General features: G+C 40.1%; 1 protein-coding gene, 1 long non-coding RNA gene and 1 pseudogene across 2 annotated transcripts in view; 2 read left to right on the top strand and 1 right to left on the bottom strand.

Moving 5' to 3' along the window:
- Window positions 1-1108: 1108 nt before the first annotated feature.
- TSPAN13 (tetraspanin 13) overlaps window positions 1109-24559 on the top strand; it is a 34023-nt gene continuing 10572 nt past the window's right edge. The window contains exons 1-2 of the mRNA XM_032287058.1: window positions 1109-1390; window positions 23804-23971. Of these exons, the coding sequence (XP_032142949.1) occupies window positions 1328-1390; window positions 23804-23971 (231 nt within the window). The 5' untranslated portion in view covers window positions 1109-1327. The remainder of the gene's footprint in view (window positions 1391-23803; window positions 23972-24559) is intronic.
- On the top strand, window positions 16522-20589 carry LOC116557564. The gene is made up of 2 exons (XR_004271576.1): window positions 16522-19352; window positions 19399-20589. It is a non-coding gene; the product is annotated as an uncharacterized LOC116557564 (long non-coding RNA).
- On the bottom strand, window positions 22086-22396 carry LOC116557562 (annotated as a pseudogene).

Here is a 24559-nt window from a genome sequence, read left to right as displayed (position 1 = left end):
CCGCTGCCAGGCACTATGCAGAAAGTGCTTGACATACTTTTAAAATCCAAATTTACAGGTGAATATTTAAGGATACAAGATGCATTTCTATAGTAGGCAAGCAGTAAAGTGATAATGAATTAATTGAGGTGAAGTCTGAGTTATTTGAAGATTTTCAAAGTTATTTTTGTGAAAAAGTAAGTTTACTGAAATACAAGACTGGAACACAAAAATAACCTGTCTTGATTTTCTTTTAAAAAATTAAAGTTTTTTTTTTGATACATCGTAGGTGTAATATTTATGGGGTACATGAGATGTTTTGATACAGGCATGCAATATGAAATAAGTACATCATGGAGAACAGGATATCCATCCTCTGAAACATTTATTCTTTGAGTTACAAACAATCTAGTTACATTCTTTATTTTAAAATATTCAATTAAATTCTTATTAATGATAGCCCTCGTATTGTGCTAACAAATAGTGTTCTTATTCATTCTTTCTATTTTTTTTTCTACCCATTAACCATCCCATCTTCTCTGTCTCTTGATTTTCCTTTGCATGCATGTATTCATAATGTTTATTAGTATTTTGCAAATCTTTGTAGGATAAGTCTGACCTGTCACAGGTCACAATTATAGGCCACATACCTTACTTTCTGAGAGAAGCAGGAATTTTATTTATTTATTATTGTTTCACTTATTTTCTCCCTATCATTTCCCTCTACTTCGTTCTCTTAAATCTTTCACATATTTTCATTCATTACTTCCTGCCTTCCTTCCTGCAAACAAGACCAGGTAGGTGCTTAGTTCTGAAGTCTCATTCAAAATGGTGCCACGTCATCTGCCAGGGCCAAAATCCAGAGGTGCTGTCATATTTCTCCTTGCCAGCGTGGATCTCCTCCGAGCCCCGCCCTCCCTCCTCACCTGCTCCCGGGGAAACCACACCTAGGCCGCCGACACCAGCTCTGGCCTGGGGCTCCCTCCCTCACGGCCTTGGCCCCCTCCCCCTCGCCCCAGGATCGCTCCTCCCCTCCCGGATCCCGGCGGGCGGAGCGCATTTATTTGCATATTTCTACCTTTGTTCCCGGCCAGCGGCCAATCAGCGCGCGGGGCGAGGCGAAAGGGTGGGCGGGGCTCCGGCTCAGCTGCGGCGGCCGCAGGTTCCCGAGCGGGTCCGAGCCGCCGCGGGTGCGCGGCGCACTGCAGCCCCCGGCTCCGGCCCCCTACCCGCGTCTGCGCTGCTGCCCAGCCTGGGTCAGGCCCCAAAGGCAAGGACAAAGCGGCTGTCCAGGAAGCTCCGCCGGAGTCGAATTTACGTGCGGCTGCTGGCCACCACAGGTTCCAAGATGGTTTGCGGGGGCTTCGCGTGTTCCAAGAACTGCCTGTGCGCCCTCAACCTGCTTTACACAGTGAGTATCCCCTGTCCGTTCCTGCCGGCTTGGGGGCTTTGCACCTGCTTGGGCGCTCTTGGGCTTGCCTGCCTGGCCAGCGACTCACTCGTTGCAGCCCGCGCCCCCTTCCCGGCTTCCCACGCTCTGCGCGCCCCCGGCCTCGCCATCCGTCCCTGCCGGGGACCGGGCGCCGGCGCTTGTCGCAGTCTCTTCCTTTCGTTCATTGTGAAGCTGTCGCCTCTCAGGCTCGCTGGCCGCGTCTCTGCCTCATTGCTCCACCCCACCCCCTCACCCATCGCCTTGTTTTTCAAACATTTAACTGGACCTCCGCGCTTTCCCACCCCAACCCTTCTGTGCCGCTTGCTCCTGGCTTCCAAACACATCTGGGCCAGGCGTGGAGGCGCGAGAGCCGTCCGGGCTTGCGGACAGTTTTGCGGAATGGCGTGGCCTGAAACTGACGAGGCGGCATATGGCTGGTGTGCCTCTGGGTTAGCTCTAGGTGCCCTCGTGATTTTAATTGAGGCCACTGAGTAGGTTCACAGGATGTCCGCCGCTTCCTAAGTTTGTTTCGTGCTCACAGCAAAGGGATGTGTTTTTGTTCTTGTTGTTGTCGGTTTTGCTCGTACTCGGTGCTTTTTCTATGTGTCTTGCCCATGATCACTATCCTAACTCCATTTTAAACCAAGTCTTCCAGGAAATAAGTGAATCCCCACCCAAGTCGTTTCTTTCCCTGCCAACCAGCTTGGGTCTGTTAGTTTTAATGCTGCAGGTGATCTTTGTCATTTTTTTGAGGCGCAGTTCTGGGTGAACAGGAGGATGGGCAGGACAGATCGACGTTTATTGGATGCTTATCACGTCCCAGATTTTGCATACACAATGTTCGTTCATCACTCTGACAACCTTCTGAGGGAATGGGGCATTGTGTACATTTTATACATAAGGTAACAGACCAAAAAGGTTTTGATAAGTTTACATAGCTGGTAGCTGACTAGTCAGGATTGGTACCTAGGCTGTGGAATCCAGATCTTTCCACAGGCTGCCTCTACCCGGCGGAAGAAACTTCCTCTTCTGTCATCATCCCTCCTTCGTAGTCTTGCTCCCTTCTATAAATACACCTGGCACTTTGCAGCACCCACCCTGAAAACAAACGCAGCACCCCGCATTAGCAGAGAGCTAGGCCATCTGTACAAGCTTAGATTACATCCTTGAAATAGAGAGGCTGCCTTGTGGTCACCAACAGAAGAAGGAGGTTGGGTCATTTTACCATTACTGTTCTTTTGTATGTGAACATGATTGCAAGCTTTGAAGGTAAGACACAAACAGGCATTGAGTGTGCTTTTATGGCTAGTTAATAGGAATCTAGTCAACATGGTCATTAATAGTAGATTTTGGGGCAAACATTTTTAGAACATCTGGTGATACACTTCTTGAAGATACATGTCAAGTTTCAGATGAAAATTAATCTGTCTTAACCTGAGGCATGCTTATCACCCTGGCTGTTAAGTACATGCTGACCAGTACTCTAGGCATTTTTTAAAAATATCAGAGTGAATGGCCTGCTTAGAACTTTAAATTCCTTGTTTTGTGCCCCGAGTTCTGTGTTTTTTTTTTTTTTCTGCCAATGATTTAGTCATCTGTTTGCCAGACACTTAATCTTACAGTGTCTGCTTACATAGAGTGGAATGTCTGCTTTGCATACTTACTTGAGTAAGGGTCTGTATAAATTAATGTATAATATTTTTTTAAAAGACAAGTTATTTTAAAATGTTCCACTGCTTTCTAGACATACCATTTTTAGTTGTATTTAGAGTATATCAGGAAAGTGAGGCAAAAGAAAGGTATTATAAAGCGACATATTAAGACTATTTCATCTCTATTCTAAATTATTGACCTTCAAAGTGTATATTCTATTGATTTTAATAGCTGTGCAGTAAAACTCAATGAATTGAAATTCACGAGACAATAAAAATGGCTAGCTCTTTTAAATCATAGACTTTTTACACAAAGGGACATTTCTTGAAGTTAATTAGTGTCTACTTCTTTTACATTGTAATTAGGCTTAAATAAATGTAGCAGTTTAAAGTGGAGACAAGTGACAGGTAAAAGTTGGATCAAGTCTTAGATAGATGCTGAAAATGTGCCAGGGCCATTATTTAGCTTCCTTTTCTCCCTGATCTGTTTCTCAACATTTTAAGATGAAAAAATGTGAGGCGATTGGGGATGGGATTGAGCATGAGGGCTTGGGAGACATTTTCTATAAGTCATGAATAGAAGGATTCTTTGTAGTTGCTAATCCCACCCTGGTCCCTGCATCTAAAATTGCTCAACGCTACTGGATTCCATTTTAGATCATTTCTAAAAGTGTTGGTTAAACTAGGATTGCATATGGGAATGGCAGGTGTAAAGGCCATGGCTGCCTGAAGTATCATCACTGCTGTGTTGAAGCGTTTTCCTGAGGTACATAGGACCCTATCATCTGAACTGTCTGCAGGCTATGGTGGCTTGCTAATGAACCTGAGATTCCTGCCACATTCATGATCAGCTCAGAAAGCATGTCACTAAAAACAAGTTGAAAGTCCCAAACAAGGAAATTTGATCACTAGGCAGAATGTTAACAACTGATTTTTCTGGTTGTTTATGGCCTGATTATTTTAGTTAATAGGATCCCTAGTACTGGACAAGCTTAAATCAGTGTACTATGTGTTAACAATTCGTAAATATAGAAGGAAAGGGAGAAGCTATAGTCCTGAATTCACCTTCACGGTATTCTAAGAGAATGACTTGCCTCTGAACTTCCTGCATTTAAAGAAACTTTTAGTTTCTTTATTCAACAATTATTTAAGTGCCTACTGTGTGCCAGGCTGCATTCTCAGTTTGGAAATACAGCAGCAAACCAAACAGGGCTTAAAAATCAATATGCTTTTATGAAGCCTCATTTTTATTTATTACCTTTTCTGCATATGATTTCAGGAATTGTATTCTGTCAATAAACATTTGCCTACTGTGTGCACTCTGTTGAGAACTGTGGGAAATAATAAATACCTATAAAGGCAAATACCTTGCGAAGACAGATCTAGATGAGAGACATGGAGTGGGAAAATTAAATGACGTATAAGGAATGTACTGACTTAGGCATCATAAAATTTAGGACTGTGGGAAATATTTGTGGGTTAGAGAGACTGGGGGAATAACGGAGGTATGATTGAATCAAGGAAATGTAGAAATAGTGTGTGGGTCTTTTTGATACCATTTAGGATATGCACAAACATGAAACCTATTTGGGAAATGATTGATTTTTAATAGTTTATAAGAATATTGTAGGCTGAAAAGATTTTGACAAATAGTGAAAAACACTTTTGAAAATTATGCTTAGTGATTTGTGGGAAATTTTAGGAAATATGAAATTTTGTATTAAAACATGCAATATTTTGAAGCTTTATAATGTGTCTCCTGCTACTTCTTAACCAGAGAAGAAAGCTCTATTAACAAAGAAACAAACCAAAAAAAGGTAGCTGACTTTGTTAAATGGAACCAAACTGAAAAATATGACCAAACATATATTTACTGGGACTTTTTTTTTTTTTTTTTTTTGAGACGGAGTTTCGCTCTTGTTACCCAGGCTGGAGTGCAATGGCGCGATCTCGGCTCACCGCAACCTCCGCCTCCCGGGTTCAGGCAATTCTCCTGCCCCAGCCTCCTGAGTCGCTGGGATTACAGGCACGCGCCACCATGCCCAGCTAATTTTTTGTATTTTTAGTAGAGACGGGGTTTCACCATGTTGACCAGGATGGTCTCGATCTCTTGACCTCGTGATCTACCCGCCTCGGCCTCCCACAGTGCTGGGATTACAGGCTTGAGCCACCGCGCCCGGCCCCATTTACTGGGACTTTTAAGAGTTGCCCTGCCAGTTTCAAAATCCCCAGGAGGGAAATTTCAGAAGTTGTAGTTTTGTTTCCTCCTTTTTGTGTTCATTCTTCTAACATCTTTCCATGTTTTGTTTCTCTTTTTTGTTACTCTTTTTCCTCATGCTTTTGGTTGTTTTGAGAAATATTCTCATACAGCACAAAAATTATATGGGATTACATTAATTCTAAGACACATTAATTTATATTTTTAACATCTCTGACATTGGGATGCGGTTTTTATTTGTGATTTGATTTTAATTTTTTTTTGAGATGGAGTTTCGCTCTTGTTGCCCAGGCTGGAGTGCAATGGTGCGATCTCTGCTCACTGTAACCTCTGCTTCCTGGGTTCAAGCGATTCTCCTGCCTCACCCTCCTGAGTAGCTGAGACAACAGGTGCCTGCTACTACGCCCAGCTTATGTTTTGTGTTTTTAGTAGAGACGAGGTTTCACTATGTTGGCTAGGCTGGTCTCAAACTCCTGACCTCAGGTGATCCACCCGCCTTGTCCTCCCAAAGTGCTGGGATTACAGGTGTGAGGCCCCGCACACGGCATGTATGTTGTTGTAAAGTGTGCCATATCTGGTAGATAAAACAAAACCACCATTTGTGGGAAGAAAATTCTGTTTCTTATCAAAATTATGGGAAGAAAGTGCACTGGATTTATGAAGAAAATGGAACTGTTCCAACTCTATTACTGGACAAACAGCTTACTTCGTTTGAGTTTCAGTTTCTTCATGTATAAATTGGTGATGATATTTTTCAGTCTTCCCCTCATGAAGTTGTGTGAGGATAAAATGAGATAGTGTATAAATGCTTTAGATGTGTAAGAGAAATGAAATTAAGTTGTTACAGCTTCAGATGGAAAAAGTTGAATTACACTAAATTTATAGACTTGGCTTCTCCTTTTTAGCTATTCTTCACAGGTAAAACTTGCATAAAGAAAACTTGTGTAAAACAATGTTTTGTTTCTTTTCCTCTGTAGTGATCAAGATTAAATCCAGAAGCACAGCTAAATATTTTAAAGCATGAAAGTTAGCATTAGATTAAAAAGTAGTAATACTAAGTAGGAATTACTTTTATTTATCCACTGTAGACTCTTTTTTTTTCATCTTTGGCCAATGTTTCAAACACGTCTAAGGGTTTCCTCTACGCTTTCTCATGAACAAATCTACTTCCTGTAAAATTGTGTTTTAATTATAACTGGTTAGGGTTATTTATGAGTCTAATGTAAGTATATTATAAGATGTGCCCAAGTTATTTTCTTTCTGTTCTTTATTCTAATCATAAATATTAATTGATCATCAATAGCAGTGAACAAAACAAACCCCAATGGGTTGCCTTCATGGAGTTTACATGTATAGGGACAGACAGATGATAAATAAGTAAGTTATATATCATATTAGATGGTAAACAAGTGCTTCGGAGAAAAATAAAGCAGAGTGAAAGGAGTAAAGATGGGGGGGCAGTGGACTGGGTGTGGGAGGGTGGGTGCACAGCTTCACGTAGGGTAGTCACACTTGGCCTGCATGGAAAGACATCTGTGTAAGAACGGTGTCAGACTGTCCTTGTATTGCTATAAAGAAATACTTGAGACTGGATAAAGAAAAGAGGTTTAATTGACTCATGGTTCTGCAGGCTGTACAGGAAGCACAGTGCTGGCATTTTCTGGCAAGGGCCCCAGGATACTTACAATCATGGTGGAAGGGGAAAGGAAGCCCCTGTGTCTAATGGGGAGAGTGAGAGTGGAGGTGCCAAACACTTTTAAACAACCAGATCTCACGTGAACGCAGAGGGAGAGCTCACTTATCACAGAGATTATGGTGCTAAACCATTCACGTGGGATCCACCCCTGTGAATCACCTCCCACCAGGCCCTGCCTTCAACATTGGGGATTACATTTCAGCATGAGATTTGGGGGAGACAAATATCTAAACTATATCAAAAGGCTTAAAGGAGATGAAGAACACTTATCTAGGCAGAGTGTTTCAGGTAGAGGGAATGGTCTTTGGGAAGACTCTGATGGAAGAGTATTTCTGCTTTTTTTTTTTTTCTGAGATAGGGTATTGCTCTGTCACTCAGACCCAAGTGCAGTGGCGTGATCTCAGCTCACTGCTGGAGAGCTGTCTCCTGGGCTCACGTGATCTCACATCTGCCTACTGAGTAGCTGGGACTACAGGCATGTGCCACCATGCCTGGCTAATTTTTAAAAATGTTTTGTAGAGACAGGGTCTTACTATGTTGTCTGGGCTAGCCTTGAACTCCTGGCCTCAAGCAGTCCTCTCCCCTTGGCCTCCCAAAGTGCTGGGATTACAGGTGTGAGCACCTGTGCCTGGCCTGGAGGAGTATTCCTGGCTTATGCAAGAGGAGTCAGATGTGAGTGGGACAGAGCAAGCAAGCAGTACAATGTAGGAAAAGAGGTCAGAGAAATTATGGGTGGGACACAGGAAAACACTATAAGGACATGAGCTTTTACACCAAGTGAAATGGGGAGCTATTGGTGTGTTTAGGCCTGAGGGCTGACTTAGTCTGATTTTTATGTAAAAAGTTATATGGCTCTTGAGTTAAGAATAGATTATAGATGGCATAGGTGGGAGCATTGAGACCAGTTATAAGGCTGTTGCTATAATTTACACGAGATGATGGAGGCTTGGATTAGTATGGTGGCAATAGAATTAAACAAAATAGATTCTGAGACTGTTTTGGAGGTAGGGTGACCTGATGTACTGAAAGAGACAAGTCACAAATTACTCATGATTTGTGACTCAAGGAACTGTCAGGATAGATTTGCCATTAGCCAGGATGGAGAAGATGGTAGGTGGAGCAGGCTTTGGGATGAATTAGGGGGTTCAGTATTAGATGTGATGTCAAAGAAACCCAAGTGGAAATGACTGGTAGCACTTGTAGTAACAACGCTGTCGTTCAGGGAAGAGGACTTTCTGGAGATTTAAGTTCAGGGAGCCAATTAAAGAGTTGAAATTGGATGAAATCAACAAGTTAGTGAAGGTAGATAGAGAAGGGTAATGGTCCACGGATTAAAGCAGTGCCGTTCATACATTATGAGATGTGGCCGAGCACGGTGGGTCACACCTGAAATCCCAGCACTTTGGGATGCCAATGTGGGTGGATCATGAGGTCAGGAGTATAAGACCAGCCTGGCCAAGATGGTGAAAGCCCGTCTCTACTAAAAATACAAAAATTAGCTGGGCATCATGGTGTGTGCCTGTAATCCCAGCTACTCAGGAGGCTGAGGCAGAGAATTGCTTGAACTGGGAAGGCAGAGGTTGCAGTGAGCCGAGATTGCAGCACTGCACTCCAGCCTGGCAGCAGAGCAAGACTCCGTCTCAAAAAAAAAAAAAAAAAAAAAAGATGCTGGAGATGAGGAACATTCAGCAGGGGAGCCTGAAAAGGAATGGCCAGTCAGGTAGGAGGAAAACTGCAGAGAGGCGGGTGTCTCAGAAGTCAAGTGCAAACCATTTCAAGGAGATGGGGACCAAGACCTGATTCTTGAATTTGTCTATGAAGAAGTCATTGAAAAGAGCACTTACACATTTATTTTTCTTACAATCCTCTCAACAATAAGGGCCATTTCACAGTCATTCTGGCTTTCCTGTGTGCCCAGCACAGCCCTGGCATGTGGTTAGCATTTAGTTAATTGAACGCAGGAATCAGTACAGGGTTCTGCTGCCTATACTGCATTTCATGTCTCCCTGAAATGCTCCAAAGAAGGAAGGGGTAGGGTGGGGTTGGAACTTTGTGGGTAGCTGTGGGTGTCACCTCAAACAAGTTTCCTTGGAAAATGACAAGTTGAAGTCCCTTACTTTGAATCACCTTTATATAATTTCCATATACTTTGTATTTGTGCTTAGTAAGTATAAAAACAATAGCATCATAGAGAACCATAATGAAGAAAACTATTTACAGGAGCTCTTTAGGCTTTTTATGTCATTTGAAGAATGATCATAAAGCAATCAAAGAACTGAGGTTTTGGCTTCAACACTCAGTGTCTGGCTATTTAGCAAAATCTAGATTATTTATAGACTTTTCCCATTTTCATCCAGATGTTTGGCATCATGGAAACACATGCTTGATCTTTTCTGAATTGCTCTTCAGCACTCTTTCCACATTAAAAAGAAGTACAGAAGAGAGTCAGTGTGTAATTCCTCATTATGAATGTTGAAGCATATTGAGGAAGATAGTCTGGGGCTTCGTTTTCTTTTTTTAGGGGCAGGTTCTCATTCTGTCACCAAAGCTGGAGTGTAGTATGTGATGATAGCTCACTGCAGCCTTGAACCCCTGAGTTCAAGCGATCCTCCCACCTTTTCTCCTTCTGAGTAGCTAGAATTACAGGCATACTCCACCCTACCCAGTTAAATAATTTTTTTGTGTGTGCGTGTGGAGACAGGAGTCTTGCTATGTTGCCCAGGCTGGTCTCAAATTCCTGGCCTTAAGCAATCCTTCTGCATTGGCTTCCCAAAGTACTCAGGTTACAGATGTGAGCCAGGGAACCTGGCTATTACCTTTGTTTTCTTTACATGTCTGTGGATGCCGTATTACATTTTGTGGGTATAGTCCTTCAGTATCTTATTATTGTTTTAAAATTGCTTGCCTTCCACTACCGTCATAACTTCTCTCTTGCTTTAGTGCTAACAAAACAGTCTTGAATAATTTACAACATCTAATCCAGCTTTTTCAAATGTTTTAAATTCTTTCATCCTCAAAGCAATTCACTTACCTTGTAAGAATTTTTGATACTCAAAAACAAGGTAGTTGTTTGAACAATATTAAAGTCTGTCTTTTCATCTTGTTCTTGAAATGTGGTGAGTATTTGATGAAAGATTGAAGGTTATGTAGACAGAGAATAATATGAAACATCGTTAGGCTGACTTTTTTCCCCTCCAAATATTGTATAGATTGGAGAATAAGCATTTCCTTACCCTCTTATATGCTCTTTCATTTAACAGTATGTTTTGAGCACCTCTTCTGTTGCAGACTCTTAGCCATGTGCTAGGAATATAAGTTACCATGGGCCTTGATTATCTGGCACTCAAAGTGTAGAAGGCCCATCAGAAGAATTCCAAGCATGGCTGGGAGGAGGAATGGTGGTTAATGAATGACCTCCAGCAATAATCCAGCCCTTTCAGGTCTTGGGATTTGTCAGCCTTGGAGTTTGGACTTTATCTCTAGATCAGAAACAAAGGACAGCCAGCCTAGGAATGACCTGATCTGATTGGCTATAAAACAGAGACCACAATATTAGGAATACAGTTCAGTCCAAAGTCATAGAAACCCTGTTATCACAGCTTAAAATGATAAGGTTTATTGTTTCTTGGAGAAAGAAGTCAAGATGTAGGTAACCCTGGGCATGTGCACAATTGAAGTATGTTGTCATGGGCCCATTCTCCATCTACTTTCCTGCCCAACTGTCCTTGCTGTGCCACCAAATCCCATATAAAACTCTAGCTACCATGAATGGGGCCATGCCAGGTGGAAGATGCTCTAAAAGGTCTTTATTTGTAAAGACCTTTGTCTTTTGAGGGGAAACAGATTTACTGAAATATTATTGACACAGTAAGGTGAATATACTTAAAGTGTAGCATTTGGTAAGTTTTGGCATATGTGTATACCTGTGAACTCATGATCACATTCGAGACCCCTGAAAGTCTCCTCATCCTTCTTTGAAATCCCTCTTTCCCATCCCTAAACCCCCACTCCCAGTCTGCAGGCAACCACAGAACTGCTCAGTGGTAAAGGCCAGGTACTTTTGTGCCATGGTGTTCTCTTTCTGTCTCTGTCTTTGCTTTTTTTTTTTTCTTGGTGGGGTGGGGGACAAGGTCTTGCTATGTGCTCAGGCTGGTCTCCAAACTCCTGGGCTCAAGTGATCTTGCCTCAGCCTCCCAAAGTGCTGGGATTACAGGTGTGAACCACCGTGTTCTACCTGTGCTGTGGTGGTCTGTGCTTGTGCTGTGAGCCCTGGCTAAGAATTTCTTTCTTTTTGAGACAAGGTCTCACTCTGTTGCCTTGCAGGTTGGAGTGCAGTGGCATGAACACAACTCCCTGCAGCCTTGACCTCCTGGGCTGAAGCTATCCTAGTCAGTCTCCCAAGTAGCTGGGACCACAGTTGGTTGCCACCACATCTGGCTAATGTTTTCATCTTTTGGTAGAGACAAGGTCTCACCATGTTGTCCAGGCTGGTTTTGAACTACCTGGGCTCAAGCAGTCCCCCTTCCCTAGCCTTCCAAAGTGCTAGGATTATAGGCATGAGACCCTGCCCCTGGCCTGGCTGAGAATTTCTATGTTCCTTGCAGCAGCACTTTCCTGTTTGTTCACCTTCATTAGACCCTACTCACGTGTGCACTTGCAGTTTTGCCATTGCCGCTTTCTCTTGGGGTTTACTTGGGGAAGCAATGCCAGTTTTGGACACTTTTTATGACAGTTTTATGTCTTGCTTTGGTGTACCTTTTCCATTATAGCTCCTTTAATTCTCTTAAAACTGGTTTTATACGATTCACCTTTGTTTTAAAGAGAAAACAGGAAAGATTGGTGCTTCCTGCTTATAAGAACATTACTAGCAATGAATTAACAGATGCATAATTCCGTTTTTATCAGCATTCTGTCTCCCAAAGGGAAGGAAACTATTTGTCATAGGCCTACATTTACTTGCTATTACAATTGATTTAATAAGAAAACTGTTATTATAATAGAACAAAAGATTCTTTGGAGTTCCTTTGTCTACCAAGTTCTAGTGACAAACCTAGGCTTTTTAATTATGCAGTTAGAGTTAACTATTTAAATTAATAATTTTTAGATCACTAGTTTGGAAGACCTCATATAATCTCATTCTCTTCACAATTACAAACCAACCATAACATGTAATTATCACTACTGAGAAATAAATTGTTTTATTATCTTTAAAAGGCTCCTTTTTAGTTAAGATAACACTGATAATCAGACCTTATTAGAGGCATATTATAAATCTTTAGGTGTTATTTCTAATTTAAAAAGCTAACTTAGATACATGGGGGATTTTAAAAATAATGTGTTAGAAACACCAGTTATACACAAGAAAACGCTTTGATTTGGCCTTTTTAAATTAAAAAATCCAACATATTTTTGGGTGTATGTTAGAAAATTGATTAGCACAAACAAGTTTATGGTGTACAGTTTCACTGTGGTAATAAATGCAAAATTTGTTTTGGATTGGACCACTGAATCTATGTTTTCTTTCACCTTTGGGAATGGCCCTTATAAATAAGAATGTGTATTTGTGTGTGCATGTGTGTGTGCACATGTGCACCTAGGAGTCGGGCTTGAAAACGGTGTAGGGCAGTGTCTTGGTTCACACTTGAGACCATCTGAGTGTGATGGACCTAGAGCATCGCCTTCTGTTATAAACGTGGAGAATCAGCAACTTGCTGCCTGTTGCCTTCAGTTGTATACCACCTTCATTCCTAAGCCTCCTCTCTCCTACATAGGAACAAATTAGAGGAGGGAATGTGGACTGCACTTATATGGGAATCGATGTGAAATATTTGAGAGACAAGTGAGACTGTCTAGATTTAAATAGCTGGGTTTGGGAAGCAGTGGGAGCTAAGGCTGGATGAGGAAAGTTGGACCAATTTAGAGAGGAAAGCAAAGCAGAAGAACTTAGAATTGGTGACTTAGTAAGAAGGGGCTTATTACATTTTTCAAGGCTAGTTTTAATTAGGAAATTTTATATGTACAGGAAATAATCTGGTAGACCCCTATGAACTCAATAGCTTTATATATTTCACATATGCCAGTGTTTTTTCTCTCTCTCTTTTGAGATGAAGGTTCTCTATGTTGCCCAGGCTGGAGTGCAGTGGCTATTTCCAGGTGCAGTCACAGTGGACTACAGCCTTAAACACCTGGGCTCAAGTGATCTGCCTCCAGAGTCCCAGATACTGTTGAGACCATAGGCACTCACCGCTGAACACAGCTAGCCCCTCTTTTAAGAAGTTAAATGTTACACTGTAGCTGAAGGCCCACTCTCCAGTCCCTTTCCCATTTTACCCTCTCAAAAGTGCTCAGTGTCCTGAAATCAACATCTGTCACTTCCATAAATGTTTGTGACAACGTCATATATTGCATATATTAATCATCTACAAATAACGTATAGTATTGTTTTTTGTGCTTGAAAATTTATGTAAATAGTATGTTTTATCTGTATTTATGCAACTTGTCTGATTTCCTGTATATTTTTGAAATTTGTCAGTTTAATAGGAATAGATAAAAATCATTTGTATTTTATCGTGTTATCACACCAGAGTCTGAGAATTCCCTAGTCATGATGTTTGAAAATGTTTTTAATTTTTTACTGTAACAAACAAGACTGTAGCAGAATCCTGGTATATGTCTAGTTGGGGACATAGGTGTTCTCTTGGGGATTAACCTAGAAACAGAATTGCTGGTGTAGTAAGGGATACATATCTTTAATTTTCCTAAGTGTTGTTAATTTATTATACAACGTAGCTACAACAATTTAGATTTCTACTTGTACATGAGTTCTAGGTTCTTTACATTCTTGGTGTCATCAAGCTTAGATTTTGCCAATCTAGAGATAGTCTCTCCTTGTTTACATTTTTGTTTTCCTGATTTTTGATGAAATTTAACATTTTTCATGTGTTGGTTGGCCTTTCAAATTATTCTTCTGTGAATTGACTCTTACTACCTTTGACCACTTTTCAATTTGCTTTGTTAATTTGTAGGCATTTTAAAATATACATGTGTGCTAGAAATATATTCTTCTAGTCCTAGGCTTCTCCCATATTTGTCTAGTGTTTTTCACTGTACAGTACAGAAGTTTATATTTGTAACAGGTAGGATGGTACAGTAGGTAAAAACACAGATCTACAGCCAGGTAGCCTGGGTTCGTATCCCAGCTATATTCCTTCCTTGCTATCTAACCTTGGGCTAGTTACTTAACAACTCACTTTGTGCACAACTTTTCCCATCTGGAAAATGGAAGCAATAGTACTACCTACCTCTTAGGATTTTTGTGAAGATTAAATTAGTTAATACATGTAAAGCCGTTAAAATACATTTTTAAACAGAGTACATGCCATGTCAGTGTTACATGTGCACTTTTTGAAACTTGTTTCAAATAAATTTTTCCTTACCCACAAAGTCATTAAAATATTTTCTATACTTTTTAGTTGTGCTTTTTAATATGTAGAGTTTATGGTTTGAGGTAGGGACTAATAATGTCAGTTTTCAAAATGAGAAGATAATTGTTACAAGGTTACTTCTTTTTTTTTTTTTTTTTTTTTTTTGAGACGGAGTTTCGCTCTTTTTACCCAGGCTGGAGTGCAATGGCGCGATCTCGGCTCACCGCAACCTCCGCCTCCTGGGTTCAGGCAATTCTCCTGCCTCAGCCTCCTGAGTAGCTGGGATTACAGGCACACACCACCATGCCCAGCTAATTTTTTGTATTTTTAGTAGAGACGGGGTTTCACCATGCTGACCAGGATGGACTCTATCTCTTGACCTCGTGATCCACCCGCCTCGGCCTCCCAAAGTGCTGGGATTACAGGCTTGAGCCACCGCGCCCGGCCACAAGGTTACTTCTTAAAGCCTGATGTTTATCTACTCTTTTTCTACTGACTTAGAGTTTCACTTCTCTCAAAGACTACCCAGTTGGCTTATTTAGATCTGTATCAGTTACTTGGCTTTAACAACTGAACCATTATAATGATTTTTTTTTTTTTTTTTTTTTTTTAATACAGAGTCTTGCTCTGTCACCCAGGCTGGAGTGCAGTGGTGCGATCTTGGCTCGCTAAAACCACCGTCTCCTAGGTTCAAGCAGTTTCTGGCTAATTTTTATGCTTTTAGTAGAGACGGGGTTTTACTATGTTGGCCAGGCTGGTCTCGAATTCCTGACTTCAGGTGATCCACCCACTTTGGCCTCCCAAAGTGCTAGGATTACAGGTGTCAGCAACCATGCCCTGCCATTATAGTAAGTTCTGATATTTGTTAGATGATTTTTAACTTATTTAGTTTTTAAATTTTATCTATTTCATTTTACTAAAAAAAAAGAAACATATCCAAAATATGTAGAGTCCGGTTCAAGTTTTGTAGACATGGGTGAAACAACAACAGAGGTAGCATTCAGGGCAGTTACTGTGAACCACCAACAGGACTGATTTGCCGCCAGGAGCATTTCTTCTGCCTGATTCTGGTGACAGTGCAGCTGGGCTGAGAAAAAGTGCCGCGGATATAAGCTTTTCTCCTTAATCTTCTTTATCCCTTTGTTTATTTTAGGTCTTTTTCATGTTCTTCAAATACATTTCACAATTTTCTTCATGAAGACCTTGCACTACTTTTGTTGGATTTCTTCAAGTATACCTTATATTTTGGGGGCATGTTACAAATTATATCCTAAAAAGTACATGAAAAATTATCTTTGTGGTGTATCAGCATGTGGTTGATTTTTGTGTATTGATTCTGTTTCTAGCAACTTTGCTGGTTCTTACCGATTTTAGTTTTTTAAATATTTTTTGGATTTCCTTTGTAGATAGTCCTAATAATTTGTAAATAATGAAAGTTGTGTTTCCTCCCATTGTTCTGTATTTATGCTTGGTCAGTGTCTAAAACCCCCACTATAATGCTGAATAGATGTGGTGAAAGCCCACACCCTGTCTTCTTCCTGAATTTTAGAGAAAGTGTTTATGGTTCATTTTTTTTCTGTCCATTAGCTAGAGTAATGCTTCTTTTCTTTTATCACTGAGTGTGATTTTTGCTTTGGGTTTTTGATAGGTATTTATCAGTTTAAAAATTTGGAAGGATTTATTCTCAGTCTTTCTCTTAAATAATTTTGCTAAAGGCTGTTACTTTTTTCTCCTTTAATGTAGCTTTATGTATCTTTTCTATTGTAAGTTTCTCTTCTTTCTCCTATGTTGGGTTTATGTGGCACTTTTTTAAGTTTGCGTTTTAAAAAATACTGTTTTTATTCCCCTTTCATCTTTTTAAAAATTTTATTTTTAAATATTTTTTATTTTATTTTATTGTTATTATTATTGTTGAGATGGAATCTCACTCTGCTGCCCAGGCTGGAGTGCAGTGGTGTGATCTTGGCTCACTGCAACCTCTGCCTCCCGGGTTCAAGCAGCTCTCCTGCCTCAGCCTCGCAAGTAGCTGGGATTACAGGCACGCACCATCACACCCTGCCGATTTTTTAAAAAATATATTTTTGGTAGAGACAGAGTTTCACCGAGTTGGCCAGACTGACTTTGAACTCCTGACCTAAAGTGATCCACCCACGTCGGCCTCCCAAAATCCTGGGATTACATGTGTGACCCACTGCACCCCGTCCCCTTTTATCTTTTTAGCCAGTTTAAAATATTTTGTTTTAGTCTTTTTCAGTTAGTTCTGTCATCTCTAGTTCTCGGGAGCTTTTATCCTTTTGTTGTATTTGTCACATCTCTCTCATGGTACATTTTTTTTTCCTAGCCATTTTGTGATTTTTTTTTTTTTGATTGGCAGCAAAGTTTATATTTATTTCTTTGAGAATCTTGTAAGGGCTGGGATTTGGAATGGTCCCTTCTGAACAAATTTTGGATATACTTCTATGAGTTTTTCTCCCCAAATGCCGTCACCTCTGGTAATCAGCTTTTATTTGAGTTGTTTGTCTTGAGGACTCCTGCATGCCTGAGGCAGTGTACACTTAGACTGCAAGCATGGGCATGATAGGTTCTTGTTTGATAGGCCCATGTTTCTCTTTCTTGCCGACTTTTCGAAGAGACTGAAAAGTCTTTGCTGTCTTCCTGGGGTAGATTATTGTGGTTTTTCTCTAACCCCTTACACTAAAAATACAGCTTTTTGGAGATCCCAGTTATGCAAGCGTCTCAGTTGCCTTTCCTAGTTCTGCTACGAAACCTAAGTCCATCCCCTTTAGGGACTCTTCTGAACCAGGAACTCCTTCCCCACCTGCCCATGGGACCCCATAGCACCAGCTGTATGCTTACAGTTCTAGCTTTTTGTTCTCCTTTCATTTCTGGCCTGTAGGAATTTCATATGGTTTCTCTGTGCTCGGTTACATATTTAAATAAAATATTACAGTCTTTTTCAGTGTTTTAAAATATTTGTAGCTGAAAAGATTCTATGGTAGCTCAGTTACCCATGTTCCAAGAACTCTCTGTGGTGAGCTAAATAACCATAACCTCCAAAAAATTGTTCATATCCTAATCCTAGGAACCTACAAATATGTTACTTTACGTAACTAAAAGGACTTTGAAAGATATGATTCAATGAAGAATCTTGAGATGGGGAGATTATTCTGGATTATCTGGGTGATCTTTATGGAATCACATCAGTCCTTAGAAGAGGGGAAAGAGGGTCAGAGTCAGAAAAGGACCTGCGCATTTGAGGCTCTGTGCCAAGGAATTCAGAAAACCCCCAGAGGCTAGAGGAAGGAAGGAAACAGATTCTCTCACTGGAGCTTTCGGGAGTACAGCCTGACCAACACAGCCTCCAGAACTGTAAGGCAATACATTTGTGGTGTTTTAATCCACCATGCTTGTGTTAATTTGCTAAAGCAATGATAGGAAACCCTCTTCGATGGTTTTAGAGGACGGCCTGGTAGTGGTAATTGGGGTATACTGAAAACTGTATTAAAGACACAGCAGAATCAACTTGGCGAGGAATACCCTTGACAGAGGGTTATCAGAAGGAAGCAGCCTCTTTTTCCCCCTATGTGCAGGAAAAGAAAAAAACCAGAACAGACATACTTGTGAATATTCTAGATAACATTCTCAATGATAGCATAATGCCTAGTCTGAGAACTAAACTAGTGCTTTCTCCCCTCTTTTTGGTTGTAGAGATATGTATATTTTTACATTTACATTAATAGATTTTAATTATTAATGAGCCTCTTAGTTGGCAACGGAGTGAGCATTGAAGAGTTTCCTCATTTTGCCAAAACTGTGATGCAAGTAATGTATTTGCTGTGCTGGGAGATGCTGATGAGGGTGCCGGAACACCTCACCCTAGCTACATGGTAAGGATTCCACTGATGGTAAAATTCTAGGCAGGTTCTTTAACAGTGAGAGGTTCCTGACTTGTCAAACTCCACATAGGTGAATTGTTCAGTATTTCTTTTCCGGGGCTGCTGTAGCAAATTACCACAAATGTGGTGACTTAAAATAACAGAAATGTATTCCCTTATAGTTCTGGAGACCAGAAGTCCAAAATCAAGGTGTCCACAGAGTCAGGCTCTCTCAGGGCCTCTTCCATTTTCTGGTGGCTGCTGGCATTCCTTGTGGCTGCTGGCATTAGTCTCTGCCTCTTTTTTTCACCTTCTTCATTGTGTGTGTGTCTCTCTAATTTCCCTGTGCCTCTCTTGTAAGGATACCGGTTATGACATTTAGGCCCTACGTCATAATCTAGGATAAGCACCTCCTTTAAAAATCCTTGGTTTAGTTCCATCTTTTACCATATAAGATAATATTTATTCTTTACTACATAAGGTTATATTCACAGAGGGGTCAGTTGGCCTGTTCTGTTTGTCTGGATTTTTTTGTGTGTGTGGGGAAGATTATTGTTCTGTGCTCTGACTCACCTTATAAAAAATCTCTGGTGTAGCAATTATTTGTTCCATTGTAATTTTTCATTCTCTTCTACACTGACTTCTAGAGCAAGGGTCAGAAAACTACAGCCCACAGCCAAATCCATCTCACTGACTTATTTTTGTACAGCCTGCTAGCTTAGAATGGTTTCACATTTTTGAATGCTGAAAAAACAGGAGGAATGACATTTTGTGATACATTAAAATTATATGAATTCAAATTTCAGTATATATAAATAAGGTGTTATTGGAACACAGCCCTGCCTACTCCTTTGCTTACATATTGTCTGTCACTGCTTTTGTGTACAGTGGCAGAGTTGAATTTTTGTGGCAGAGACTATGTGATCTGCAAAGCCTAATGATAAATATCTGGCCCTTTGCAGAGAAAGTTGGCCAAGCCCTGTTCTTATAGGGATGTCTTGTTTCTGGCTTTTAGCATATACTCAGCATTAAGTACTTGTTGATGAATAATTAACTTTTAATGTTATAACTTTAAAGTTTAGAACTTTAAAGTGTATAACTTTAAAGTGTGTAACTATAAAGTGTATAACTTTTAATATTCTCATATTTAAGAATTTCAGTAATATAGTAAGGGTGTACTGTAATTTCCTAAAGGATTTAAAGAATCTTTTAAAGATTTTAAAGTTTTAAAGATCTATTGGGATTGAAATAATATCAGATTATTTATGCTTCTTATCTTTCTGGGTCTAAGAGTTAAAGGATACAGTGCAGTTCCCCCTGTGAACTTAACTGAATTAGGAAATATGCATCACACCCAGGACTTGGATGTCGGCAAATGCGATGGTTAATTTTATGTGTGAACTTGACTAGGCTATGGTGCCCCATTGTTTGGTCAAGCACTAGTCTAGATGTTGCTATGAAGGTATTTTGTAGAGGTGTCTAACAGGTACAATCAGTTGACTTTAAATCCTATACCTTCCATCATGTGGGTGGGCCTTAGCCTGTCAGTTGAAGACCTGAAGAACAAAGATTAAGGTTTTCTGAGGAAGAAGAAATTTTGCTTGAGTTGCCAGCCTGCTGGCCAGCCCCACAAATTTCTGACTTGCCAGTCACGACAATCATATGAGCCAATTCTTTAAAATCTCTCTGTCTGTGTGTGTGCCTGTTTCACTGTTGGATTTTCACTCAATAGATTAGATATAGATACATTTCCTATTGGTTCTGTTTCTCTGGAAACAGAAATGCAGCAGGCTGCTGTGATGTGTTGCACACGTGACCCGTCTTCAGTGTTTGGTACCAGGATGCAGCAAGGATGCTAAGCATAGCCCTCCTGCCGTGCTTCCTCCTTCTTCCTTCGCACCTCCTTCAGGCTTCTGTCTTTTACAGCTCCTGAAAAGAAATGTGTTAAATTTGAATACCACAGAGTTAGAAATAAGTTCACTTGTTGGAGGGGCAGAGAACTTTTTCTCAGTACAAGACTGTTTGAAGTTGTTAGAAGACTGTCAGTGAGGGGGATAAAATCAAACAGAAGCAAATGTGCCTGCTGATAAGGAGCAGCTGGGCACAGGAGAAGGACTAGACAAATTTCTGAGTGGCAAAATTTGTGAAAGTTCTTGTCTCTCCTTGTCCCTTGGAAAAGAAAAGCTTGCTGGGTGTTCCAGCTGCACTGGAGCCTACCAAGTCCATGTAGCTCTCTAATTTGGTTCTCTTATGCTATACATGGTTCCTTTTATCTTCAAGTTTTGTCTCTTTGGCAAAAAAAATGCAAAAAAATATTTTGGATAAGAGTACAAATAGACGCTCAATATGTAGCAGTTTTGCTTGTATCTCTACATATGTAAGAAGGTTCATTATACCAGTAGATGTTAAATTTGCCTGATAAACTATAATATTACATATGAAAATTTACACATTTGGGCAGACAAAGATCCATTTGAGTAAGTGGCAATTTATATTTCTAAGCAAAGTTTATCAGGCTTTTAAATGGTGCTAAAAAATAGATTTTTAATGTTTTGAGTCTTTCTAATTGGATGTTATGCTGTCAGATTGCTGCAGGAAATGGTTGACCCACAATTGAAGTGAAGATGCTGTTTCCTTCCTGTTCAACAGCCTGTCCCCCATTCCTGTCCATAATACCTATTAAGCTTCATCGTCTATAAGTGAATTATGATCTTTATGTGGTGTACTATTTTGAAGTGTGATTTTATTCTGAGGACATGTTCCACGTTTTATTTATCTTTTAGGATTAACTTTGTTATTTTATTTTATTTTATTTATTTAATTTTGAGAGACAGTCTTGCTTCGTCGCCCAGTCTGGAGTGCACTGGTGGGATCTTGGCTCCCTGCAGCTTCCGGCTCCCAGGTTCAAGCAATTCTCCTGCCTCAGCCTCCCAAGTAGCTGGGACTACAGACATGCCCTACCAGGCCCAGCTAATTTTTGTATTTTTAGTGGAGATGGGGTTTCACCATATTGGCCAGGCTGGTCTTGAACTCCTGACCTCGTGATCTGCCTGCCTTGGCCTCCCAAAATGCTGGGATTACAGGCATGAGCCACCGTGCCCAGCCCCTTTTAGGATTAACTTTAATCTCAGAATCACGTATCCATACACCTATTTCCTTTTTGTTGATTTCACTTAAATGCATTGTTTGTTAAACAAAGACTGTAGACAAATATTTACCATGTCTGTTACATGTAACACACAAGAGCAGCTTTTAACAGAAGTTCATCCACTCACCCCAACATTTTTTATAATATATATAAGTATCAAAACAATCATGAACATGTTTTTGATACTACTAGTCATCAGCATCCACACTGCTTCAAAAATTAACACATTTGTGACAACATTCATTGTACCTGCTACTTTTTAAACAATTTCAACTCCAGCTCTCTTTCCCTAAGCAGGATGGATAAAGCATGCAATTTCTGTTTTCTTTCTTGAGATTTTAATTTTTTTAGAAACACACATGCTTCCACTGCAATCTAACACTTCGCTACACACTTTTATCTTGGAAACCTGAATTCTATTTCGAGTACTCCAGGTTTATGTTTAAGTGACAGTGCCTTAACAAGAGAAAAAAAATTGTGCTGCATTTTTCCTCCTGTTACCTGAAAATATAATGGGTGTACATATATTAGATATATTCTTACATATGTCCAGGTTATGTTTACCAGCTAGAATTATTTTATTTAATGTGTGAGTATTTTGCATTCTGATATTTAATCAAGACATTAACATGATTCAAGACAAGTTGGAGATCCACTAAAATTAATTGCTGTATGTTTGTTTTTCTGGTGGCTGTGGAAGCTTCATATTTTCTTTGGACATCATTAGCATCATACAACTTTAATGCTATATGAGTTTTGCTATTTTGCTAACACTGGTATGCTCCAGGCATCCACCATCCCACTGGAATGATTTATTCCATTCATATTATTTTTTGTTACAAATCTAACTGATGGAGGAGCTTCTGGGTATTTAGGTCCACATACTACTTTCAGGCTATATATTCTGTTTTCTTTTCTTTCTTTTTTTTTTTTTTTGAGACAGCATCTTCCTCTGTTGGCCAGGCTGGAGTGTAGTGGTACAATCTCGGCTCACTGCAACCTCTGCCTCCTGGGTTCAAGTGAGTCTCCAGCCTCAGGTTCCCGAGTACCTCAGACTACAGGCATGTGCCACCATGCCCAGCTAATTTTTATATTTTTAGTAGAGATGGGGTTTCACCATATTGACCAGGCTGCTCTCGAGCTCCTGACCTTGTGATCCACCCACCTCTGCCTCCCAAAGTGCTGGGATTACAGGTGTGAGCCACCGTGCTCATCCTTTATATTCTGTTTTCATAATTTGTCCTTGGTGGCCCAATAGTCATGCGTGTCCACCTTTTGTCATATTTTCATCATCTTCAAGGCCCCAGCCAACTGTACCATTGCCTACTCCTTTTTGTCCTTCTTCAAGTTCTTCCAACAAGCGCAGATTAGGAGGAACTTTAACTCCTGTGGAGACCACAATCTTCTGCAGCCCGACGCAGCCACTTGCATGCACGTAGGACTTAAGTGTGATTTTAAAGAAGTAATGTCATTTTGAGTTTTAGAGGTCATAACCACTAGGCATGCCTTCTTCAGCCAGTGTTGTTTTATAAATATATGAATAAAACAATTGGAATATAAAATAATTTGTTTTTGCTCAGAATACTAGTTCACCTTAAATAGCTAAAGTCTCTTACATTCTTTTTATGCTACTAAGAGTTTTAATGATCTCTCTGTATATGATTTTTAATCAAATAGATGATGACATTTAAAGCAATTCATTTCAGCAGCAATTCTGTGAGCAGTTTTTGAGTATTCCCCGGGGACCTGGTCCTGTATAGGTGCTGTGATTCTGGGGCTGTATAGCCAGGTGAAAAGAGGTGGGTCCTTACTCTTGAGTTGCTGCCAGTCTTCTGCAGAGACCAGCTTGGAAACACAATGTGTGATGAAGGGAACAAGAGAACCATGTTCAAGGAACAGAGATCGGCCAGACACTGGAGGGGTTTATTCAGTCTGTTGGGGACTATGAGGGCCTTCCAGAGAAAATTACAGTGCATTTGGGCTTTGATGGAAAGATAGATGATACCCATTTGAAGAGATTAATATGTTGGACTGAGATTGGCATCTATACGTTTTTGCATATATGATCTCCTCAAAATCTCAAGTCGCATGCATTTAGGCTTAGTATGCAGATGACTTCTGAGGCTCTTTGAGAATTTTGTGTATTATTGTTAGTCTTTTTTTTTCTTTTGCAAGAATAAAGCACCACTGGGGATTAATGTAATTTGTTAAAACAATACTACCTACTGAGATCTTGTGTGTGTTCTTGTATTAAGCATTAGTGCTTATTTGTAAGGTACTAAATAGGTACCTGACGGATGTTGTTGATATTTAATTAACTGGCATTTTCCCATTCTCTCTTCTCCTTGTCCTCTACTCCTGCCCCGGGTGTTTTTGCAGTTGGTTAGTCTGCTGCTAATTGGAATTGCTGCGTGGGGCATTGGCTTCGGGCTGATTTCCAGTCTCCGAGTGGTCGGCGTGGTCATTGCCGTGGGCATCTTCCTGTTCCTGATTGCTTTAGTGGGGCTGATCGGAGCCGTAAAACACCATCAGGTGTTGCTATTTTTTGTATCCTTTTTTTAAAATCAATATTTTACCCTTGATTAAGATCTTAATGGTTACAACTAGTTTAATATTATCACTAGGAAATTTATTGCCAGGAAGTAACTCCTAGCAAGTCTTATGCATATTTGTTCAAGAACTGTTAGGAACATTTCTTAGGATGATGTAATTGTATGTTTTTATATTCTCACTCTGTCCTTGTGACATCCTGAAGAATATATTCTGCAAGTTCAGTATAGTCCTATTTATGTATTGTAAATTCAGAGTTAAATTGAATTGATTTGGTGACTTCTAGGCCCTTTTCTACACATTAATGTTTGGTTGAGAATTTCAGTGTTTTTTTAGACTTAATGTTAAAAAAGCTTACATGTATTTATACCTATTTCTGTTTTATATATGTAAGAATTTTAATTTTATTCTAAATGAAATTCAAATCTATTTTAGTTATATAATTATCGTCAGTATTTTTCTATATAAATTTAATGCAACTGTATATTACCAAAATAATAATATGTCTGTCCTTTTTGAACTTTCTATAAGTGCCGTCTGTCCGATATTCTGGATTAATTGCTTCTAGTGCATTCTAAAGTTGTC

The sequence above is a fragment of the Sapajus apella genome, unplaced genomic scaffold (genome assembly GCF_009761245.1).
Source record: "Sapajus apella isolate SASKATOON/1434 unplaced genomic scaffold, GSC_monkey_1.0 scaffold19, whole genome shotgun sequence".
NCBI lineage: Eukaryota > Metazoa > Chordata > Mammalia > Primates > Cebidae > Sapajus > Sapajus apella.
This window is presented reverse-complemented; position numbering and strand designations above follow the sequence as displayed.